Below are 24,968 nucleotides of genomic sequence, written 5' to 3'. Positions count from 1 at the left end.
GTCATATTCAACTCAACCAAACAACTAAAATCATAAATTAAACGAGTTCAGAATGATAGTTTAGTTCAAAATGCCACTAGAAGCAACAGTCACATTCCATACTGACATATACACGCAAAAATGTTCCATACACAGTTTATATCTATACAAACCTGCTTAAAAGGCATCCAAACATTCACAAAGAGTTTATATGTATACACGCAAATATCATTTCACTAGAACTACGTAAAATAGCGTAAACGAGTTGAACAGTTTCATTAGAATATTAATATGAGATTTAAACTAAGAACAGTGAAACAGAGAGAAAAATACCACGATATAGTACTTTGATTTTGAAATCAGAAACAAAAATGTGAAAAACCTAGAAGAAAAATGAAACAGTGCCTTGAATGATGTTTGTTTGTTCTTTTTGGTGTTTTTTGACGGAGATTTGAATATTTCCTTCTTGATTTCTTGTACTTTTTGCAAGGACTTGGAAGGTTTCTTCAGAACTTTTTTTTGTTTTAAATGTCGCTTGAATCTCGAGGGTTTGTGTATTGATCGAGGAAGAAGAGCAAGAGTTTTTCATTATGAGCGCGCTTTGGAAAAGTGAAACGGTTGAGTAACGCATGTGGTTTTCACGTTCGAGTGTGGAGAGTGTGGGTGCGCATCGTTTTTTGTTGGGCTTGGAAAACTTGTATAACTTGTAAGCCAAAAAGGCTTGTATGTGTAGCAGGCCTGTACTAAAAATATGTGGCTTGATAAACATATGAGTGTTGACAAGAAGATGGTATGTTATAAATTTCATGGTTCTGAAAATTGGATCGGATCAGTCGGTCAAACCGGTTTGACTGTGATTTTAGTGGTTCGATTCATCATGTGAAACAATTAATTAAAAAATCAGAAGTAAACTGCTTAATAAGACAGGAACCGGTCGGTCAGACTCGACAGAAAATCGGCCGGTTTTGATGAAATGACGCTGTTTCGAACTTTCGATTGAAAAAATTGATTCTGAAAGCAGAAGCCCCCCATCTCCTTCTCCAAAGTCCAATCTCCTTCCTTCAACTGCCCTCTGCCCCTCACCCAACCTCAACCAAAGAAAAACCCTAGCCTCTCTTCGTTTGTCCGTCCATCGAGCCACTGCCGCCGTCCGTCGCACACAAGGGCTTTGCTATTCGTCCTATCGGCGTTCTCCAAGTCTCCAACCCTTGTTCTCTTCTTCCGCGAGCTCGGCATCTGTCGTCTGGTCAGCGTCGTCCATCGCAGCCAATGGTCTCTGACATACTCTGCCCAAACTTTGAAGGTCAGTACTTCTCACTTGTTCTTCATTTTTTTATCCTCTGTTCCAGGTAATGGAATCTCAAGATCGAAACTTTGAGCTATGCCAGTTTATTCTATGTTTCTTTGGATACCTCTACTGCAATCCCAAAGAAGTTAGACAGTAAAATTCATGTTTGTTTCCATGGTTAAGTGCGTAATTTTGATTACTGTATATAGAAATTTCATATTTGCTGTCAGTGCACCTCTGTTCTTTGTTGAATGTTTGGCATATACGCTTTCAATTAATTTCATATTTTTACAAAAGTCTAGAAGATTTCTTTTTCTTATTTACAAAGTATGTACAGGGACAATTCACGGTGAGTTTTAGCCTGGGCCTCGCTGAATCAGGCTCCGTATGCGCCTCGTACGGATTCAAGTGGTGTCACAAGTTATTGGTGACGCGTGTTACAATTTTTTTGAAACTTGCCAAATAGTACATATCCTATCAACCAGCTAATTGTTGAAGACGTTTTTAGTAAAATAGTGATTCATTCCTCACATTTGGATTCGTACGTAATTACTGAAAATGTAGATATGTGAAGTTAAATATGAAAATAATTTTTTGTGGATAGACTTTTTTAAGCAACCTAATTTGGGCTTGGGCTTATTCTCATTTGTAGGCTAGTAATTGTTAGCCCATTAGTAGTTGAATAATAATTTTTATTCACATTTATTCAACTTCTGACCCGTTAAAACTCTAACCCATTTAGAATTTCAAAAGGAATGCATTTACAAGTGAAAAAAAGGAAACCTGAAACAAACAATAACCTCAACCCCAAACCCGACCCGGCATTCAAACTTGCGTATCCCTCTCCTCTTGGGCGGAGTTGTGATCGACAACGGTTTCACCTACCGTCGCCCCTCACCAGTCTGCGATCGTCTCCTTTTTATCACGTTTGCAACACCTGCTCGTCCTCATCCTCCTCGGCGGCACTGAACCAGTAACCAGTCTTCTCGTCATCAAAACTCTTCACACGTGTGGAACCATCTTCGAAGTTCCTAGTCCCTGAATCTATTGAATATTCAGGTGGTGCCTCCGATGAAGATTCAAACTTTTGAGAGAGGAGCAGGCGCCGCACTCCGATGAAGACGCAGATAACCGATTTCAGCGACGGCGACGCAACCCCATGACAACGACATCCAGTGAAGACAGAAGACTTGCTGGGGGATGACAGTGGCTCTTCCGGAGAAAGAAATCAGCCTGGCAGCACCGAATCAAGAGGCCATTGATAAATGATGAGTGGCCTTTACTTCTTTTCTTTTTTTATTATTATTTTTTTTTTTGCCCTGCCTTCTTTTTTTTTAATCTTGAAGTATTTGGGCAAGATTCGGCTTGCGAATTCGGGAACGTTCCAGATGATGAAGCTATTGCTGTTATCGCTCCACGAAACAACCGAATTAGTGGGCGAGTCATCCACCATGTCGTACGTCTTGCTCAGAAATGGCGCCACTCCGTTCACGTTCGCCGAAGCCATAGCTAAAAACAAGATCAAAGGAATTAATAGATATTTTTTTTAATCATATCCTATCACAATGTCATCACTGTTTATTATCAAACTGTCCACACCCATTAAGTGATTCTCGGCCCATATTGGCTCCGTGGTTATGTTTAGGAAATTGTCTTCAAATTTGAGGCAACCTTGCAATATGAATAACTTCAATGGGTCAAAACGAAAATACGGGTAAAACAGGACACGAATGCAAAAACTTGTGTCAGACCGTACGAGGCGCATGCGAAGCCTAATTCAGCCAGGCTCAGGCTAAAACTCACCGACAAGTCACTTGAATCGTGTCAGTACCAAAAGGATGAATGGAGAACTGTGCAGAAGGGGACTTGGAGTGCTGCTATGTCACCTTTTAAAAATAGATATGTTGATGTGAGGTTCAATGGTCAAATATTAGCTCCTGTTATAGTTTCCCTTGTAGAAGGATACTCCTACCATCATATAAAAATGGAAATAATTCGTTCTGTCTTTGTGTCTTGCATTTTTATTTTTAATTGGTATTATTTTTGTACATGTAGCTTCAAAATTTTGCAGATCTTAAAGAACAATTTGTTGTTTGTTTTGCACTGGGATTTGTGTTGCTGTTAATTGCTCCAGTTATTAGCAGTTGGGTTCTATTGTTGTAGCAATTCAAAGGCTAAAGGGTCCTTCTTGTCCCTATAATCCTTTTGTTCATGTACACAATATACTGTATTATATATGGATCTCATTTTGCTTCATTTATTGATAGTTTTCCTCGGTTGTTTAACTTGTTTGCTAACTATTTTCTTCTATTACGATATAGGGCATGAAATTATTGCCAACTTGACTATAAAAAGTTGTTTGGCTAATCGAATGTTGATGTACTATGACTTTAATAAACTTTGGTCCTTCAATCAGCTCTTCATTTTACATATAATATTATCTTTGTTAAGACTTTGGTTAATAGCATTTTATATAATATTTTAAATTTAGAAGATATTTTAAAATTTATAATAAATTATAATTATATTTTAGGATGTTTATTTATAATTTATTTATTATTTTGTTATAAAATAATTTTTTCGGTTAAATCATGGTTAAATCGATTGAACCAATAAACTAGTAACTAAAATGGTTCGATAATTGATCTGATTTACATAACCTTATAACAGATTTGTCATGTACTTTTTAGGAGATTTTTCTTTTATTAACGGCAGCGTCTTGTTGGGACTTTTTTTTTTTTTGAAAATATTGGCCTATCTTTCATGATCGACAAGGTGTCTAATTTTTTTTTTTTTTTTTGTGGACATCTATCCCATTTTGAGTGAAATAATAATTCGGCTTCTAAATATTTTAATGAAAAACAACGCGATCTTTTACAATTAAAAAAGGTCTACTTCATAACGGAAATTGCCTAGCTACCATGTAAGAGTGATGAGTTGGCCGTTAAATATTATATTATCACTGCTAAATTACTTGTTAGCTATCTCAGAGAATAGAATTATGGGGCAAAATGGATATTTTTTTTAGGTGAATGCTATGGTAACTAAAACATAGTGCCTAACTTACTAAAAAAAATAAAAAAATAATATTTAATAAACTTTAAATATTTTATGTGTATTTTATATATTTTATTTTTTACTTATAAAAACAAGTTAGGTAATTTAGGCACCACAAAAAAAGACACTATAGAATCCACTTTTTTTGAAGGAATCATATTATTTTTGTAAAAATGAATAGGGATCAATTAGTTCTTTATTCTTTTGTATATCTGCATATTTTATGTCCTATTCTATTTTGTATTTGGATTAATATCTATATTTTTTAGGTGAAAACAGAGATAAAGAAATGAGTAAAAAAATATTACTAAAATAAAGAAGAAAAAAGAAAAACAGAAAAAGAAAAAAAAAGAATAATGAAAAGAGAGAAAATAGGAGAACATAATTTGTATAATTTTTGTAGGTAGTTATGTTTGAAATGGGAATAACAATGTGTTTGTGTATTTCCTTTTAGCCTACAAGAGGTATTAAATAAATGAAATGTAAAATCAGTGGACAAAATAATAACAAAAATATAAACGTTAAAATAGACTATTACAAATTACTACTATTTGCATTAGAATGCTTATAGATAACAAAATAGGAGGTAGTTTTTATTCAAAAGTGTTACGTCTTCAGGTGTTTTTATTAATTAAGTTAACTAAGTTATTAAAATTTAATCTTTAGTTACGCTCTTTTTTTTTCTCTTTTTTCTTTTTTAATGTTATCGCCATTATTATCGTCGTTGTTGTTACTGTTGTTATTATCATTGTCTTCTTCTGTACTGTAATAAATTAGAATTTATTTAATTATTCTTGATAAATTAGTGTGAGTTATTAGACTATTAGCTTTAAATATTTGTGTTATTTTTTTATACTCGATATTTGTGTGTTATTATACAATTTTTTGTTTTTTTTTCTTGATTATGGTTATTTATGATGATCTTAGTTTTCTGAGTTATTTGAAAAATTATTAAATTAGTGTTATTTTATTATTTTGATTTTTATGTTATATATGTGAATTTGTGTGCTATGCTGAATAAAAATGTGATACACTTAAATATTTGTGTACTATGATAAATAAAAATTTGTTTAATAATATCTATCAAATTAGTGTGAGCTATCAAACTATTAGCTTCGATTACTTGTGTGCTGTGAAAATAAAAGGATGTGTGTTGTTTCACTTTATTTGATTTACTATGAAGCACAGACTGACAGACACTTCCTTGATTTGTCGTGTCCGACAGGACACGACACATATTGACATTCATCCGACACGCGTGTCTTCTGTGTCCAATCGTGTCATAATAAAAAATAAAAAATTCTTCTCCGCTTGGACAAACCTAAATACTATCACTTGCCAGCGTGTCCAATCTTATTTTTAACATGTATTTTTGAAATGAGTTTAGAAATAGGATATATTATTAATTATTAAAATAAAATATATTTAAATATTTTATATAATTAAAAAATATATTAAAAATAATTAAAAAATAATTTATATTTTAATATCAATAAAATACTAAAATATCATTTCAATTTATCTAAAACATACTTTATATTTTATATATATGCTGTGTCCCCGTGTCTTATAAAAATTTTAAATTCGCGTGTCCGCGTGTTTCGTGTCGTGTCGTATCCTGTGTCTGTGTCAGTGTCCATGCAGGCGATCGCTCAACTTTTCAAGAGCCATTGCATTCAAAGCTGATTTGCACCTCTTGCATCTAAGAGCAACATTCCATGAACACAAAGGAGTTGTGTTGGGTGCACTCAGAGATTGTCGTGCTGCACTCTCTGGGGATCCTAACCACCAGAAAATGTTGAAACTGCACATCAGAGTTAATAGCCATGAGTCATGATGACATATTTAAAAAGAGTGTCAACAATATCTTTTGTGTGTGTGTGTGTGTTTTTTTGGAAATGAAACCTATAATGTAACATTAGCTTGTAATGAATGGTGATCGGTTTACACACCATGAAAAAAAAAAAAGAAAAAAAATAAATGTATAACAGAACTCAATAAAATAATATACATATAAATTTTAGTATAGTAAAATTTGTATGTTGTACTTCAAAGTTTGTGTTATGATTAAAAAATTTGTGAGTTATGTGCAAAAATTTGTGTGTTATATTAATAAATTTACATTTCGTGCCAATTTTTGTGTACTATACTTCAAAGATTTGTGTGCTATGTTTCGAAATTTGTGTGTTCTTCAACAAAAATTTCTGCGTTGCAGAAAGTGTAAAAAGACTTGCACATACGGTGCAAGCTCTTTAAACTCTGCGCTAGTGGAGAAGGCATTTTATTTTTTGTTTTAAGAGTGGTTTTTATTGTAATTTTGGATCAATTTGATTAGACTTAATTGCCAAAAAAGTTTTGTACTTGCAGCATCACTCGTTTTTATTTTACTATTCATGTTAAACAGCCATTATGTTGACGATTTCAGATGTCCACGTTTATTTTGTTTATTTGACTCCAAGGTTGAAAATTGTTAAGAGTTAGAAATGAATTCGGTGCTAGACAGAGAGAGAGAGAGAATTTTTGTTGACCTATGAAATCTCTCATGTCTCACACATTCAAACACTATGAACTGAAAAAAATGTTACCAACACACCATCAAATTAATGTTTCCAACTAGCATGCGAGACTTGCTTGACACCAACTTCTCAAATAACAAGCCAAGCTCCTATTTATATAACCCCATAACGCTTAATTGCATAAGTAAGAAATCTATATTAAAATTCAAGAACTTGTATTGAAAACTCACAAAGATGACACAAGGTAAGTTGAATGGTAGTTCCAAGGAGCATGCTGCATGCACTAGGCGTGTTCCTACGCCAGGGGTAGCAACAATACTTGCAATAGGGAAGGCATTCCCAAGCCAAATCATCCCTCAAGAATGCTTAGTGGAAGGTTATATTCGTGACACAAAGTGTGAGGATTCATATATTAAGGAGAAGTTGGAGCGTCTATGTAAGTCCAAATATTTATATATTCTTTTTATGAAGTACGGAAATTGACACAATTCACACGAACACTTAATACGATATAGAATATAGACACGAAACATACCAAATGTTTAACATGCATGTTATGATATTAATACATAATATAGATGTGCATATTTTCAACAATTATATGATTTTTTAGGAAATTATAAATGTTTAACTATTAATAATTACCACTAACTAGAGTTAGTTTAGTACTATTGAGGTTTATTATTTTAAATCTATTAATTGTTAAAAAATCGAATTAATCAAGTCGGTCTATTTGTTTTATTGATTTTTTTAATATTTATTGATGTTCTGATAACTAATTTTTATCTTGACAAAACTAATTTAATGATCAATTTGCGGTTAAACTGATTAAACTAGACTGTTCAATCCAGTTTTCAAAACGTGTCAGAAACATGTGGTGTCTTTATGCTTTATAGCTCTCATGGATTAATTGATTCAACCTTACTCCTAGCAAAACTTGCTGGCAATATTTGAACTTGCATTGCACCAGGAAATCTGATTTGTGATTGTATGTTATCTCAGGTAAAAACACTACTGTGAAGACAAGATACACAGTGATGTCAAAGGAGATTCTAGACAAATACCCTGAGTTGGCCACAGAGGGCTCAGCAACCATAAAGCAAAAGCTGGAAATAGCAAATCCGGCCGTTGTAGAGATGGCTACCAATGCCAGCCTTGCCTGCATCAAGGAATGGGGAAGGCCTGCACAAGACATCACTCACATAGTCTACGTCTCGTCCAGCGAAATTCGGTTGCCGGGAGGAGACCTCTATCTGGCCAATGAGCTTGGCTTGAGGAGCGATGTCAGTCGAGTAATGCTCTACTTTCTTGGCTGCTACGGCGGAGTCACTGGCCTAAGAGTCGCTAAGGACATAGCGGAAAATAATCTTGGTAGCAGGGTTCTACTCACAACATCTGAGACTACCATACTTGGCTTCAGACCCCCAACAAGTCTAGGCCTTATGATCTCGTTGGGGCTGCGCTTTTTGGCGATGGAGCAGCCGCAGTTATAATTGGAGCCAACCCTGTTTTGGGACAAGAATCTCCCTTCATGGAGCTCAACTATGCTGTCCAAAAATTCGTGCCGGAGACACACACTGTGATTGATGGTAGGCTCTCTGAGGAGGGTATAAACTTCAAACTCGGACGAGACCTTCCTCAGAAAATCGAAGACAACATCGAGGAGTTCTGCAAGAAGCTCATGGCTAAGAGCAACATCAAGGATTTCAATGAGCTATTCTGGGCTGTTCATCCCGGGGGACCTGCAATCCTCAACAAACTAGAGAGTACACTCAAATTGAGCAGTGAGAAGCTTGATTGTAGTAGAAAGGCACTAATGGATTATGGGAATGTTAGTAGCAACACCATATTCTATGTGATGGAGTACATGAGAGAGTACTTGAAAGAAGGAAGGGAGGAATGGGGTCTCGGATTGGCGTTCGGTCCGGGAATTACTTTCGAAGGAATTCTCCTACGTAGTCTGTAATCTTACAACTCCAGGTCTTGGAGATTTAAGCTTCTCTACCTAACCTTTTCTTTACCAGAACAAAATTTAATCTTAAACAAGCATTTGTCTTCATATAGCAATTGGAAGATGTACTAAGTGGTGTTCTGTTATGGTGGTTTAAGATGTTTTTCTAACAATAAAGTATGATGTAGTAAATTACTATATGAACATCAAGACCAAAAGTTATTTGGTTGGTATAGCCTTTGGATTTTGGGTGAAATGCAATGATGAAGTGCCAAAAGAACCCTATGAATGCAATACTTTTTTTTTTTTTTGGTAAACTACCAAAATCGTACCAAAATCGCACCCTATTTTTGGAAATGCTAACCAAAATATTTTGAAGACATTTTTGTGGTTAACAAAAGTAAAAGGTATTTTTGTCAGCATATTAAAAATCGGGGTCAATTTTGGTAGTTAATTCACATCGATGCCAATGAAATTTGAACCTCATAATATTATGCATATTATTACTTACTTATACCCCTCAACCTTCACTGAAATAAATGGCTACGGTTCTCAGAATTGGAGTAATCAGATTTCTAGCAATAAAGTGCAAACGATGGAGCAACCTACTAATCCATGAGCAACCAAACAGGTCTGGGAATTTTAGCATGAATTTACAACCACATAAATTATGTCTTGTCCCATTAAGTGGATTCAATTACATATATCAAATCCTGTCAATGAAGCAGGAATTTACTATACATATATTTTTACAATCTTGATTGAACAACATCAATGCTTACAATTTTTTTGTTCTTTTTCTTCTTAAATGTGTCAATTAGATTAATCTAAGAATCATGAGGATTTTACTTTTATTTATTAGTTGTCCACAACTTCCACAAAAGACTAATTTTCATGGATGTCAAGAGGACCTTAGATACTGCCGCCATTCTTCAGGTGTTCCCTTTCTTATTGTCAGCATTCTTAGAGCTGCAGAAGTTAGAGGCATGGCGAGTATGTCATACTCCTTTGGGGCCTGAAAAAGTGAAAAACACAGTAAAATTCTTAGTATTGTAACACGTTGAAAAAGATAGTATGTCTCAATTAACACATGTAATTCACTACTGATTTTAATAGCTAGCAACATGTTCATGGTATTGGTAGCATGATGACACCCAATTATGCCAAAACATCATTTGAAAAAAGGGTGTGATTATTTCAGTTTTTGAATAAAATGATTTTACACCTCAAATCTTCTATATAAAATTGAAAAAGTTGACTTTCTTTCTAGAAGTTACTTAAAACAGACCTTTTATGAAATTCTGATTTGCTTTAAAAAAAAGTTATCCAGATATATGAAAATTGTTTTTTTTTTTTTTCATTTGATAAAGTGATTTTAATCTTTTATGACGAAATGAGCACAACCTAAATATTTTCTTCAGATATATGTAACTAATACCTTTGGGATCTTATTTAATGTCATTTTTGCTTCCTCCAAAGTTTTCTGACCTTTCTTTGAGTTGCACTTGGAACAAGCAGTCACCTGAGTCAGCATCGATAACACTGTTTAAGGAGTTCTTTACATAGTCTTTGGAATGCTGACAAAAATTCCTCCCTCCCTAAACTTATCAATAGGTAAACTTACAGTTACAGGCTATAGGCTATGTAGGCTATGTATTTTTTCCTTCCATGACAAAAGTGTGTTTGGTTTTTAATAGAACAGTGAGCAATGAACTCCAAAACTAATGTCAATGGTCATCGTATCGTTTCCAGTAAATATATCTTCAGCTAGATACGCAGAATTTTCTTAGGTTTCTGTTGGCTGATTATATAGGGAACAAATAAAACATGGAATCAATGGCTCTGATGAAAAAGCTTGTGTTCACAAGACTAGCCAATATAATTATCATGTAGATTTGCATACCAAATCTTTTTATAAATATGGAAACATTAATTATCAAATAGTTAACAGTTTCTATATGTCTTACTAGATTTTCCCACGTCCATTCTCCACCTCGTGCAGTTGGCACCACATGATCAATGGTCAAATTCTCATGTGACGAGCAATACCTGTTAAGAAGATAATATCATGTCACTGCAAGAAATTGTATCTGAAGTCTAAACTAACCTAATCATTTAAACGGTTAATTTGGACAGGAAGAGGAAATGAAATGAAAAAAGAAAAAGAAAGAAAGAAAATGAAGAGAAGCCTTGTAAGGTGCTGAATGACTGAATCAAACACATTTAACTCTGTTAGAAATCAAATATTAATATATACATCACTTACTGACAGGTGTAATTGTCCCGAAATAGTATATTTTTCCGACTAAGATTGTTCTTCACTATTCTTCTTTTAACAACCTGAAGTAAATGAGGAACCTGCATGAAAACAAAAATATGTTGAACTCATCTATCAAAGGGAAAAAAAAAATCAAAATCAAATCAAAATCATTAATTAGTACATACCCTTAAGACAGCTGGTATATAGAAAGATCCACTCGGGGAGCTCACGGTCTTAGCATAATACTCTAGTACATCTGCCTGGTTAAATCAAGATACGAAATAAATACTTCAATGACATATTTCAGTGTCTAAAAAGAATATTGAGAAAGTCAAAAGTTGTTTTGAATCGGCAATGCATGTGTGTGTGCAAGCACACTGAACTCGAGGGCTGGAAAATTCAGACCATTTTAGATTACACAGCAACAAAACATGTTAAGGTGGTATCAAAATTAAACTATAAACTCTGCTTCCAATTTGAAACGAGAGATTCATGAAAAGTATTGAAAAGCACGATATACGGTGGAAGATGGAACTAATTTGTATACTATAAACAAATTCTCGAATAATTGCATGTAATTTTCAGTATCATAACAAGGAAGATCTGACCTTCTCCATGAACTCCAAACATATCGCACGCTTCCAGCCTACAACATTGACTGGCCTGAAGCATGATGACATCAGTCAGAACCAAAAGCAAAGAACTCAGGAGGTGTCTTGATATTGGTGACTATACAAGAGAAAATAAATTGTTACAAACTTCATATTATCGGCACACACTGAACACTTAGGCTATTTCATCCCAAAGACCCTATCATTATTAACTGAAACCAATAGGGAAAAATTGCAGCACATTACTTTGAAAGCAAGGGTAACCGACTAGTCCTATCAATTTTGCTTCTTACACTGAAGTTATCTTGATTTAGACAGTAGCGGCCTTTGCGCAACAGCAACCATAAGATTGTTGTCTTGTGACCTGAAAGTTTCAGGGGTAATCCTATTCACATGTACCCTCCTTAAACCCCACCAAGTAAGAGCTTCATGCATTGGGTCACCCCATTTTATACTTTAGTTATGATTTCAGAAAGTCGAAAAATATATTGAGAGACACAAATGTGTGTGTATTCAGGTGCTCATAGAGTCCACAACTAACACAAGGTGCACCAGTGCAATGAACATTACCAACAATAAATATGCCATAAAATAATCAAATAACGGAAAGAAAAACTAAAAGGGAAGAAGTATACAATAACTATCAATAGTCACATTTACAAACTTCATTCAAGCCTAAAAAGATAAGGAGAAAAGAAATCCAAAAACCAGTACATCACTGAAGATAAAGGTCTTTCAATTTCATAATACTCTTTGCTAACTAATCAAACCCAACCTCTCATGATCTTTCAATGGCACTATCCCCTAGTGGGATACTTAACACCACTCCAAATTCATTTCAACATGAAACTCAAATAGAAGTCTTGCAATCTTCCCAGAGTAACACAATTATCTCCGCACAAAACTCAATAGAGAGCCATTTGGAAAGGCTCTAAATCATGTCAAATGAATCATAAAAGCATCATACTAGAACACATGAACCACTAAATGGTTCAAGGGAGTCCCAAAAATCAAATACTTCCAAACTGAAGTATTAAGTGGTAAAGTTATAAACCACTAAATGGTTCAGACGCCATATTTTGATCCAAAATGCATCTATGGGGCTTCCTATATATATATATATATATAAACTTAACTAGGATGAGACTAAACTATGTATCTGCCAACTGTGGAAATGAAAGAAAATAAGTATGTATATATTTAAAGAAAGAAGTGACCTGTATGATATATCCAACACTAGACCCCGGAAGCAAGACAACCCATCATCCTCAAACACATCATCAACATCACCATCTTCATAAGAATATTCATGTTCATCCTCATCCTCATCATCATCATTATCATAATATTCCTCATGAACACCTTCATTGCCATTAATACGGGGTGCCTTAGCATTGCAACGGCTAATTCTTCCTCTATGAGAAGATGAAGCATGGTAAATTCTAGCAGAGGAACCAATATACCTCACCCTTCTCTTGTGGGTGTGAATTGATCTGCACTTGTAGTGAAAAGGGTCCTTGTGACCCAAACAAGGTGATACGCTTTCGCCATTGAAGAGAAGCTTCAAGCGACCATGCGTTGTGAACTGTGCCATGATTGATGATACACCCCTCTTAGTTGCGAGTTGCAAAGTTTGAAGCTTTGAGCTTAAAAGCTTAGAAACTGTGCTAAAAACACAGATATTTATTGGGTATTGGTTGATTATTCACAAATCATACTATCATAGGACCCAAGAGAGAAACTTGAAAGAACAAGAAACCAAAAATATAGTGGCGAATGCATTTTTGTCACGGAAAAAACTATCACCACACATTCTCTATTTCTCTCTACCATGAATGCTACCGATATCCTCTTTTCTCTTCATTGACAAATATGCCCATCCAAAATTGGGAATTACTGAATTAGATATTGTACTTTCGATTATTGAGGTTTTTTATTTATTTAAATTTGGAAAATAAATCACCCTTTGTTAGGTAAAAAATTTGGTTATGGAGAGTAAGTGCGTAAAATGTTCTGAAATGATCTATCTAGATAAATGACCTAGATATGGGCACAAACCTTAAACCTTTTTTGCAAGTTGTAAGTTTTTTTTTTATATTTTTAATTGAAATAATTTATATAAAAAAACAATAAAACTTTATATTTAAACAAATATTTTAATTAAATTTAACTAAGTTGTTATAACAATTTTTTAAAAGAAATGGATCTTCTCCATTTTTTTATTGGAGTGAATAAAGTATGATCTCTCACCTTTAATTCTATAAGTGGGACCAAAAATTAATAAAAAAGAGAGAACAATGAATAGTGAGATTAAACACTGAACACTATCCAATTTTTTCTCCACTAGAGAGGATTCACGCCTCTTTTTAAATTATGCATCTCATTCTCTTTGTCTGGTTTTTTTTTTTTTTTCTCTTTCTCATTCTCTCTCTTCGTTTTCTTTTCCTCCTCCTCCTCCTTATTCTTCTTCTAAATTCGCAGACGCAGGTTCTTCTTCTCCTTCTCTTTCACTCTCTCAATATTGTGTCTTCTTCTTTTTCTATTCTTTTTTCATTATTGGTATCACTAATAACACTAATATTTTGCTAACATCTTTATTAGTTTTGATTTTTTCTATGTCATCATTAAATAATTTCGGTTCATTTCTTAATTTATTTTGGTTCATTTGTGTGTTAATTGAGGTTCACTTAATGCTACTGATAAGTATTGACTAAATTTTTTATTTTTTAAGTAATTTGGATTCATTTCTTAGTTTTATTGAGATTCATTTTGATCTAAAAATAAATTCGATGTGTTTTTGTTAATGATTAAATTTTTTTAACTATTTATTTAAATTTAAACTAATTTCGATTCATTTGTGTGGTAACGATTCATTTAATACTAATATGAAATATGAGTTTCGTTTGACAAAAATACTCAATTGTTAAATACTGCATCACCAAAATACTTTTTTTACTTGTTAGTATCCCCCTTTACCAATCTAGAACGCCACTTTTTAATTTGAATATGGAAGCAAAGGAAGTGTTGAACTCGTGTATGGGGAGGAGGGGTGCTTCACTTCGTTGTGGGATCAGAGGAAGCAGAACTCGGACCTTGCGAGTTGTATCCTTCAAAATGTAAAAAATTACCCAGAACAAGAAAAACGGAGGATCCGAATTCCACGATTCAGATTTCAAATTCCATCAGCTGCAAATCGGACCCTCTGATTTGTGTACTCTGAATTTTTTTCAACTTTTTAAACACAAATCGGAGGGTCCGATTTGTATACTCCCACAATTTTAAAAAAATCAAAAATTATCATATTAAAATATATCACTTATTTTACTTCCATATCAAAATTTTTTAGCCCCAAAAGGCACAGACATTTTTCAGTCTCAATTTCTTCGATTCTAATTTTTAATATATTTCTTTGAGTTCATTTACATGACCTAATTATTTAGCATTGACCTACTCCAAAAAACCTCACCCACTAATATGCAGGCAGTTATTAAAGACGGGTACAATAAATTAAAAGTAGAATAGTTTCCTTTCATTCTCTAACATTACTAAAAATGTAACTGCATTAATACCATAACATTGAATCATATCCATCATTATAATCTTGTATTTTATTTTCTATCTTTAATTAAATTAAAATTTTTTATTTAAATTCTTCTTCATCGTCTTTATCATTTTTATTTTATCTATGTCACCTTACACGTGTTCTTTTTATCTTCGGATCTTACTTCTTTAATTTGCATGCTCATTAATGGTGCATTTTATTAAATTACAAAAAGAAAAGTTTTTATTAGAATTTTGTCTTTAAAAGTTAAAACTCGCATTGATATTATAGTTGAAATACTTACCTGCTTATACACAGGAGATGAGTATGGGTTCTTATAGGAGATTTTTCGAAAATAAAATAACTAATAGAAAGTTATATACTATTGCAAATTTTTCATTAGCGAAGAATGACCAAAAGTATAAGCCTATTACTCATGAATTTCGTATATATTTTAAGGGAGAAACTCAATTAAGAATGGTGGATGATTTCAAATTTCCTTTAAATGTTTTTTACTTTATTTCAAACGAATTGATTCTTACCCGTACATATCAACTCGCAGTCTTATTTTATTGGTATTTCGTAAAACTTTGCATTTTTTGTTTCATCGAATACAAATTTGACTCACTTTTTCTAATTTTATATGAATTAGTCATATTTAATAGATGTTGTTAAATTTTTGACTGCTAAAAGAGACATCATTGAATTCACCAAGAATGGAAAAAAATCAAATTGTATAGTTATTGAGTTGGACAATATGTAGTATGTGTTAGATAATTTTTTCATGTTTATTTAATTGTTATCGTTAAAATCTATTTTTAGTACTTCTTTATTCAATAAGTATTTCAGTTTTTATTATTGATAGGAACAAGAGTAAGATAAGGTGTACATTGTAAGATGAATTTTTACCACACAATTTATTACACATATTGAACAACAAGCCACAACTGAGTACATCATATTAATGCAGTTTGCCAAGTTTAACCTATTCTAAGGTTATCCGAATTGTAGCACCTGTTGTGACATGGATAGATAAGGATGATGGATGTCCATTTATGAGAAGCACATTTTCTCTATGCGGAAGGAAATAAATTCTTAGAATAAAGAAGTTTGAAACGTAAATTTTATGTGCCTATAAATACATGTACTGAGACAAAGGGAATATACACAGTAATAATAAAATCCTCTCTCTTCCTTTATATTACTAAAAACATCTTTTTCTCTCTTTATTCTCTATGAATAGTTTCTCTCTCTCTCTCTTTCTTTTGTTACTAATTATAAATATATGAATAATTTCTATTGAACTAATTATATTAATATTAGAGTCTTCTATTTACACATCTTATATTTAGTATACCTTTAATTTATTTTACAACACGTTATCAGTACGAAGCTCTAACGAAATTTTAGGAAGACTTCAGGTAACAAATTTTTATTATGCGAATCTCTTTCATCTTGAATATAATGCTTTTGATATATCTGAAAATAATTATTTATCATGGATACTAGATGTTAAAATCCATCTTGATTCAATGGATCTTGGAGATACCATTAAGGCTGAAAATAATACATCCCAGAAGGATATAGACAAAGCCATAATTTTCTTTTGTCGTCATCTTGACGTATGATTGAAAAATGAATATCCCACATTAAAAGATCCTGCAGATCTGTGGAAATACCTTGAAGAAAGGTACAATAATCAAAAGACAGTGATACCTCCTCAAGCCCGATATGTTAGAGAAAACTTTATCGACCTTCCATGCCTCGAATGTGCTCCTGTAGTAGCAATCGAGAAAAAGGATTTAAAAATTTTGTTTGAGCTAATTTCTTGCTTTCTTATTGCTGAACGCAACAATGAGTCACTCTTAAGAAATCATGAAGCGCGTCCAGCTGCCGCCGCCCCATTTTCTGAAGCAAATGCGGTAAATTATAACCCCAGAAGAGGTAAATGGCAAGATTTTGATAACAAGAAAAGTTATGGAAGGAAAAGAAATTATGTTCATAAGAAAGGATCTCACCAGAAGTGGGATAAAGAAAGAAACAATGGGCAAAGTAAATCAATTGAGGATAAATGCTTCTTTGTGGTGGAAAGGGCCATTGGTCACGTACCTGTCGTACCCCAAGGCACCTAGTTGATCTTTATCAAGTACTTGAAAAAGGATGACAAAGGAAAGGAAACAAATTTTGTTTCAAATTATGAAAATTTCACCATTCATTATGATGTATCTAATTTCTTTGAGGATCCTGAAAGAAATATTGGCTATTTGATCAATGATGGAATAGTTTGATATATGTATGTGTTTGTTAAGTATTCATGTGAATAATTTTACTGTGCATGTACTTCTACTCACTTTATTATTATTATCATTTGTTTTTGAAAAAAAATGGCAACGACAAATTCTGAATATATTTGCCTTGCGGATAGTGCGAGTTCACACACTATTCTTAAAAGTAATATTTATTTTACCCATCTTGTGCCAAAAGATGAATATGTTAATACTATTATTGGCTCGGGTAGTGTGATAGAAGGCTTCGGAAGAGCTATAATTTTGTTTCCTGGAGGAACAAAATTTATAATAAATAATGCACTATTATTTACCAATTCCCTGAGGAACTTGTTGAGTTTCAAAGATATTCGCCGAAATGGATATCATGTTGAGACAATGAATGAGGAAAATCATGAGTATTTATGTATCACAACTCATGATTCAAATAAGAAGGTTATATTAGAAAAGTTACCCTCACTTTCATTTGGATTGTATTATACCAAGATTAGTGCAATTGAATCACATGCCATTGTAAACCAGAAGTTTACTAGCCCAAATGAATTCATAACTTGGCATGATAGATTGGGTCATTCGGGAATAACCATGATGAAGAGAATTATTGAAAACTCTCATGGACATTCACTAAAGAACCAAAAGATTCTTAAATCTAGTGAATTTTGTTGTGCTACATGTTCTCAAGGGAAGTTAATTTTAAGGCCATCACTAGTAAAGATTGGATTTGAGTTGTAATACCCAGTCTAACCGAAATTAATTAAATAATAAGTTAAATAGGAGCGAATATGGTTGGAAGATTTGGCAATTGGAATTTGATAATTTAAATATGATATTTGGATTCAGTGAATTTTTCCGAGTCGGAAAACATAGTTTTCTGCGTAAAAGCGCGCAGTGGAATTTTGACCGGCAGTACCGGCTGAGATCTGTCTGGTACTACAGCTGAGAAAATTGATTATGAGTAAACGAGATTAAGAAATGAGGAATTATAATTAGGAAAGGTAGAAATATTTAAAGTGCAATTTAGAGCGCTAATCTTAAAGGTTTTGGCCCAAAATTGGGCCAACGGACAAAAATAAGTGAACCGGGCCTAAGTGGGCCCAAGACCCAACATATATAAACATTAATTATGAGTATTTCAGCTTATTTTACTTTACAAAGAAGGGTTGGGGCGCTGAAATTGAGAAGAGAGAAGAGAAGAGAGAAAACCTAACTCTCTTTGATCTTCAAACCACCATAACTTGAGCTACGGAGCTCCGATTGACGAGCCGTTTGCGGCTACGCGTCGCTCTTCTCAACCTCTACAATTATATCTAAGTTTTGTGGTGAGTATTCTATTCATCTCTGCCCAGTTTTCAAAATTCTCCACTGTTACACGTTTTTGGGTAGTTAGTGTTGAAATTTTGTGATTTTGGGTGTTTAGGGATACTCCAACATGGATTCTAAGTGGGTTCTATCTCTACTTCATATGGGCTGAGGTAAGATGTGCTCAAACCCTTGTGATTTGTTATTTTTATGAGCCCTAGGTTGATGTATGTATGCGATATTGGTTATGTTAGTGTATTTGGTGATGTTGGTGCACAATTGGGAGATTGGTATTGCTTGAGGAGCTTTGGTGAGGCTTGGAGCTAAGGTTGGTGAAGACTCCCAAAGAAGAGGCTCAATTGGTTTGGCTACAAGAGGTACGGTTTAAGTTTCATTTAAGTACCGTGTGTTGTGATGAGAATTCCTAGGCTAGATGCCCCTAGGATTAAGTTTAGATTGTGTAAATGGTTGGTGCTAATATGCATAGTTGGTATGTAATGTGAATTAATGATTGGGTTGAGAATTGTGTAGCCTTGTATGCTTGGTGTATTGAGAATTTGATGTACTGGGTAATGAGTATTGATTTGTGGTTTATGCATTTAAATTGTGAAATTGGGCCGGAGGCCGTGAATTTTGGGCCGGAGGCCGGAAGAAGGTAAGAAAGGTAAGTGATGTGTGCATTGTATGATGACACAAGTGATTGGATGAATTTCCAGTAATGAATATATGAATGATTGGGTTGGTTATTGAATAATAAGGTTTGAGAAGTTGAAGTGTGGAATTTGATAAATTTGGGTGAAATTATATAGATGAGGTATGTTTGGTTTTGGTTGAGACATATTATGTGGTCATATATGTGATTATGACTATTGATGCCTTGATGGTATGATGATGCATTAGAGATATGTATGTTGTGATATATGCTTGAGGAATGATTAAGGTTTATTTGTGGGTGAAACCACGTGATAGTGAGTATGATATTGATTATGTATAATGATGGTTGATTGGAAATAGTGTTGTTGAAATTTGGCATGAGGAAGAGTGTGTGATATGTAAATGTGTTTGAGTTTGAGAAAGTGTCAATGTGTGAGTTGAGGAGGCTTGATGTTGATTTTAGTATATTTTGATTGATTTCAAAGAAAGGGATGAAATTGGCATGTTTTGGTTGATTTTGAAAAGAGTTGAAAATGGCTTGTTTTGAAAATGGCACCTTGTGGTTTTGTATGAAAATATGGTTTTTGGGCATATTTTGATGGAACATAACCTGGACTACGGACCTCCTTTTTCTGCCAAATCTATTTAGAAATGAAATTGGATCCGGGATGTCCATGCCGTTCGAAGAACGGGTGAAAAATGATTTAAAATGAGGAAGTTATGACCGTCGGAAGATTGGGGGTTGAATCTGTAAATTTTGCAGCTTTTAACTTAGAAAATTTTTAGCAGAACGACCCTACGCGCGTAGGCGCACTTGGCACGTGCGCGCCGTTCTTTCAGAAAGCACCATCCACGCGTGCGCGTGGTGTGCGCGGGCGCGTCGATGCGCTGCACCATATGCCCAGCTATTTTCCAGAGAGTTGTGCCAGAGTTGTACCAGTTTTGTGCCTGGGCGCAAGAGCACCCACGCGTACGCGTGGTTGACGCTTGCGCGCCGTTTGGATATTTTTCAACCCCCGCGTTCGCGCGTATGACGCTTGCGCGTCGATGAGTTTTTGGCCATCCGCGCGTGCGCGTGGAGTGCGCGTACGCGTGGCCCTGTTTTCATGCCAAAGATGGTTTTTGAGTTTTTAAAGCCAAATCTCATACTTCTAAGCCTCCGATCTCATCCCTTATGTATTAAATCATTATGATATGCCTAGCAATGAGATAGGAGCTAGGGGATGTGGTAACTTGCGAGTGAAGCAAGGGGAAAAGTTATGATCAATGATGATCAAAGATGATTATATGAGATATGGAGGGTGACGGTGGGAGTACCGTGTATGCCATGAGCCGAAGGGCTATATTTGTTGATAAATGGCCGGTTCTTGATTGAACCATGGGCCGGATGGCTGAGTTATTGCCGGGTTACGGCAAAGCCATTATTGTTTATGGCTGAGTATAAATGCATATATGATTAATGAATGAATGTGTTACACGGATAACAATGAAAAAGGTTGAAATGTGATGTGTGACCCCGGGTAGTAGGCAGTGGCGTTGTCCACTTGCTCCGGGTATGAGACGGGAAAGGATGTTTATGATAAATGAGTTTAATTATGGAGTTTTGAATACATGTATGTTTTGAGATCCTGGGTAGTAGCAAGGGTTGTGGTTTGTCCCGCTTGCTCCAGGTTAATGTTTGAGATTTGATAACAGTGATGATTGCTTCTAAACTGAACGAATGTATGTTTTGAGATCCTGGGTAGTAGCAAGGGTTGTGGTTCGTCCCACTTGCTCCAGAAGAGAGATTGAGACCCTGGGTAGTAGCAAGGGTTGTGGTTCGTCCCACTTGCTCCAGGTCAGAGATTGTGACGCCTGGGTAGTAGCGGCAGTAGTGGTGAATCCACTCGCTCCAGGTTGAGCTTGTAAACACCCGCCTGGGTAGTAGCCGCAGTAGTGGTTATTCCACTGGCTCTGGGTTGAGCGGGTAGTAGCAAGAGGGTTGTAGCTCAAGCCTACTTGCTCCGCAATGGGTGTTTCTGTCCAATGGTTAGCTACCAGGACATGTCGGGTTGGCTATATAACCGACAGATGATATCATCAGCCATAGGGCAGGCATTCATCATTTGCATATGTTTGAATTGTTTGGGTTTGCTATTTGTTTTGTATTTCTACTTCATATATGCCATGTTACCTGACTATATGCTACTTATTCTACTTGTACCATATTTGTGTATTACTTGCCTGTATTGCTTGTGTTTGTACAACTGAGAGGCCCCTCATGCTGGTGTCGGTGGGTGTTGAGGGCTGTTCTTGATGAGATGAATTGATGATGTGATTGCATGATGATGATGATTATTGAATGAGATAACTGGAGCTCCCTGGGTAGACGCAGTGATATGGTTTCACTAGCTCCAGGTGAGTGTATGATGTATTGATATAGAATTGCTGAGGCAGAACAACTGGTGATGGTTTTGTTTATAATTCTGAGTCTGATTCGTGGAAGAGTCAGCGAGTTGGGAAACATGTGAAACATGAATTAGATTTAGCACTCCCTTATGACAGTTGCCTATTCATGGATTAGCGAGAATCTAAGATGAATAATTGGTGAAAAAGCTTAGGATGCTTAGTGAGTTTTTATTGCAGTGCATTGTATTTATTTGGCACTTTTACCGTACTGGGAACCCATGGGCCCGGGGTTCTCATTCCGTATATATCTCTTGTTTTTCAGATACAGGTCCAGGTGCTCAGAAGTGAGTTGTGGGTCGTCTGAGAGACGGCGAAGATCTTTATTTCCTCTACTTTGTGCTTTGATTAGAATCTCTCCACCTTTGTTTTGGAAAGATTATATTATGTATTGAACTCTTTGAATTTGCCTATAGAGGCTCTCATGTTTCCTTCGGGAGAGATTAGGATATACTGTTGTCAACTACTTTCATACTGTACCCTAGCTGGCCTAAACTTCGCGGGTCGCGACTAGTGGCTATTTACTTATGTTATATATATCTATCTGTTATCTATCTCTTAATCTCCTCTACGCCTTGTCCGTATAACGTTTTCGGCTTCGCGGTTTATCTTTTGTTGTCGAAACGTGAGTGATACGTCTTTGTGATTTTATTTCTACTCTTTTCAGGCTTCTCGATTAATACTCCTTTCGAAAGTACCTATATTTATTTATTAAAAATCCTCCTGAGAGTCGTACCACCGTAATATCATTGACTTATGACTCGAGCATAAGGATTTGCATATTAGGGTGTTACATTATGGTATCAGAGCAGTTCGTCCTCGTGAGCCTGAGGGATGGAACTGCCTATGCTTCAATGCATACTCTGAGTCTGTGCCTGTGCTAGTTAGGGTATCTAACCGATACATCTAGCATGAAGTCCATGAGTGTACCTTTGGTACTTTGAAGCACTATACTTCTGATATTGAGACTGATCAACTTGATATCGATTATTTGGTGTGTATAGGAACCAGATGGCACCTCGTGGACCCGGTCGGGGACGTGAAAGAGGTCGTACTAATACGCAGGAACCGGAAATCAACCCGAATAACCCGGTAAACCTTATGGCGGCGTTGGAGAATATGGCTGCTGCTATGCAGGCCACTGCGGAGGCTCTTGGGCAACAGATAAACAATAATGACAATGGCGGAAGGGAAGCTCAGGGCCCGATGACACTAGCAACCTTCTTAAAGGTTAATCCACCTAAGTTCAAGGGAACCACCAATCCGACTGAAGCTGATACTTGGTTTCAGGCCATGGAGCGAGCACTGCAAGCGCAGTTGGTGCCTGAAGAGCAGTGTGTTGAATTTGCTACCTATCTACTCATGGGAGAAGCATCGCATTGGTGGCAAGGGGCTCGACGTCTCCTGCAACAGGGGAATGATCTTATCACTTGGGATGCCTTCCAGGTGGAATTCTATAAGAAGTACTTTCTGAATTCTGCCAGGACAGCCAAGGAATTGGAGTTACTGCAGCTAAAGCAAGGTGCTATGTCCGTATCTGAGTATACAGACAAATTTGACGAGCTATTCAGGTTTTCCCGCATGTGTCAAGGAGCTCCGGGAGACTTCGAGGAATGGAAATGCATTAAGTATGAAGGAGGGCTCCGGAGCGACATCTTAAGTTCAGTGGGACCAATGGAGATCCGAACTTTTTCAGAGTTGGTGAATAAGAGCAGAATTGCTGAAGAGTGTGTGAAAAGGAGGGTTGCAGAGAAAGGAAGTTATAGAGAGCACAACCAAGGATTCGCACCAAGGGGTCGAGAGTTTAGGGAGAGAGGATACGTACAACACTTTCCCCAAGGACAGACTAACTTTGCGACGAGTGAGGAGTCCCAAAGGAATGGTAAGGGAAAACGGGCAGCGGCTGCTTCTGATGTTTCGAGCTGTCAGAGATGTGGTAGTCATCACCCAAATAGGCCGTGCCGATTGGGGTTAGGTGTATGTTACAAGTGTGGGTTACCAGGGCATGTATCAAGAAATTGCCAACAAGGAGAGAGTCAGGATGCGGGCCGATTACGACAGTAAGATTGAGGTAATTGCAATAATCAGGCTTAAAGGATAGTGCATGATTTTATAATACCGCTTGTACAGTAAACTGGGAATGTTGAGTTTAATATTAAACTGAGGAGCAAACCGGATGGTCCGAGTAAGGATTTGCCTTGATACAAATGGATAAATGCCTGTGATGTAAATGATTTTTTTTTGTTGAGAATGATGTGTTGTGTTTGTTATGTAGCTGGTTGATTTCTGGATTTTTGGTGAAACGGATTGAACCCGTGACTTTTAGTTCCTTTGATTTAAATACATAAGGAATGGTCCTAATGAGGAAATTATCATTGATGCATAATTGGATTTAGATGATGAGAGAGTGCAAGTTGTCGTGTTTGAGAGATGAGTACCATGATGTTTAGTCATAGTGACCTTGGGATTAGATTGAGATTTATAATAATTGGTTTTGAAAGACGAATGTGAAAGCCACTAAATTGAAATGCTGATGCGGTACCGGGATTGGTTTGAGGGAACCCGTGATGGGTGGTAAACTCTAATTTTTGGGGAGGTACTGTTGAAAATTTTTCCCCAAGAATTTGAAAGAGCGTCGATTATGGTTTTGAGGATGATTTTTTTGATATGAGTAACTTTAACAAAAGAGATGTATCTCGAATGCTTTTATAGATTATTAAAGGAAGGCGGATTCTTATGATTTTGTTAAATTGTTATTTCAAACTCATTTGCTTTCAAGAAATGAAAGGGGTTTTTGATTGATAAGTCAGAGACTTTATAACAGCAAGTCATGTAGAAATTCGAGGGTTTGAGAATAAGAAAGTAAGTTTGGAGGTTATGCTTGGAGTTGAGCTGTGATTAGTGGTAATTGGCTTGGCAGAGAGAAAGGATAGTGATGGAGTATCATTAAGGTGTGGTGATGATCTTTGATTGATTATAGTGATGTGGGACGATGGCTGTGATTAACGACGATGGTAATATTATTGATGACATGATTTGAGATTTAATAGGGTGTGAGTTGATGAGACGATAAAAGTAAGGA

The 24,968-nt window shown here is 35.5% G+C and overlaps 1 protein-coding gene, 1 long non-coding RNA gene and 1 pseudogene across 2 annotated transcripts; 2 read left to right on the top strand and 1 right to left on the bottom strand.

Moving 5' to 3' along the window:
* The first annotated feature begins 925 nt into the window (after nt 1–925).
* On the top strand, nt 926–3,526 carry LOC112754896 (uncharacterized). The gene is made up of 2 exons (XR_003178816.3): nt 926–1,282; nt 1,605–3,526. It is a non-coding gene; the product is annotated as an uncharacterized lncRNA (long non-coding RNA).
* Nucleotides 3,527–7,074: 3,548 nt separating this feature from the next.
* Nucleotides 7,075–8,930, top strand: LOC112754894 (type III polyketide synthase A-like; annotated as a pseudogene).
* A 501-nt stretch (nt 8,931–9,431) lies between these two features.
* On the bottom strand, nt 9,432–13,574 carry LOC112754895 (uncharacterized). The gene is made up of 7 exons (XM_025802696.3): nt 12,880–13,574; nt 11,660–11,714; nt 11,237–11,311; nt 11,058–11,149; nt 10,759–10,840; nt 10,230–10,313; nt 9,432–9,806 (listed from the first exon to the last, which is right to left on the bottom strand). The coding sequence occupies exons 1-7, from the start codon at nt 13,254–13,256 to the stop codon at nt 9,693–9,695; spliced, it is 879 nt and encodes a 292-aa protein (XP_025658481.1). The 5' UTR covers nt 13,257–13,574; the 3' UTR covers nt 9,432–9,692.
* Nucleotides 13,575–24,968: the final 11,394 nt, after the last annotated feature.

This window comes from Arachis hypogaea, chromosome 16 (genome assembly GCF_003086295.3).
Source record: "Arachis hypogaea cultivar Tifrunner chromosome 16, arahy.Tifrunner.gnm2.J5K5, whole genome shotgun sequence".
Classification (NCBI taxonomy): Eukaryota; Viridiplantae; Streptophyta; class Magnoliopsida; order Fabales; family Fabaceae; genus Arachis; species Arachis hypogaea.
The sequence above is the reverse complement of the archived record's forward strand: the minus strand, read 5'-3'. Positions and strand labels throughout refer to the sequence as shown.

Bases quoted from the DNA above. Each gene is read 5' to 3' on its own strand.
- LOC112754895 (XM_025802696.3), bottom strand. From the start codon at position 13,256: ATGGCACAGTTCACAACGCATGGTCGCTTGAAGCTTCTCTTCAATGGC. The intron at 10,841-11,057 runs GTAAGTGATGTA...TCTTCTTAACAG, and splicing joins CGGGACAATTACACCTGTCA to GTATTGCTCGTCACATGAGA. The intron at 9,807-10,229 runs GTATTAGTTACA...TCACTTTTTCAG, and splicing joins CATTAAATAAGATCCCAAAG to GCCCCAAAGGAGTATGACAT.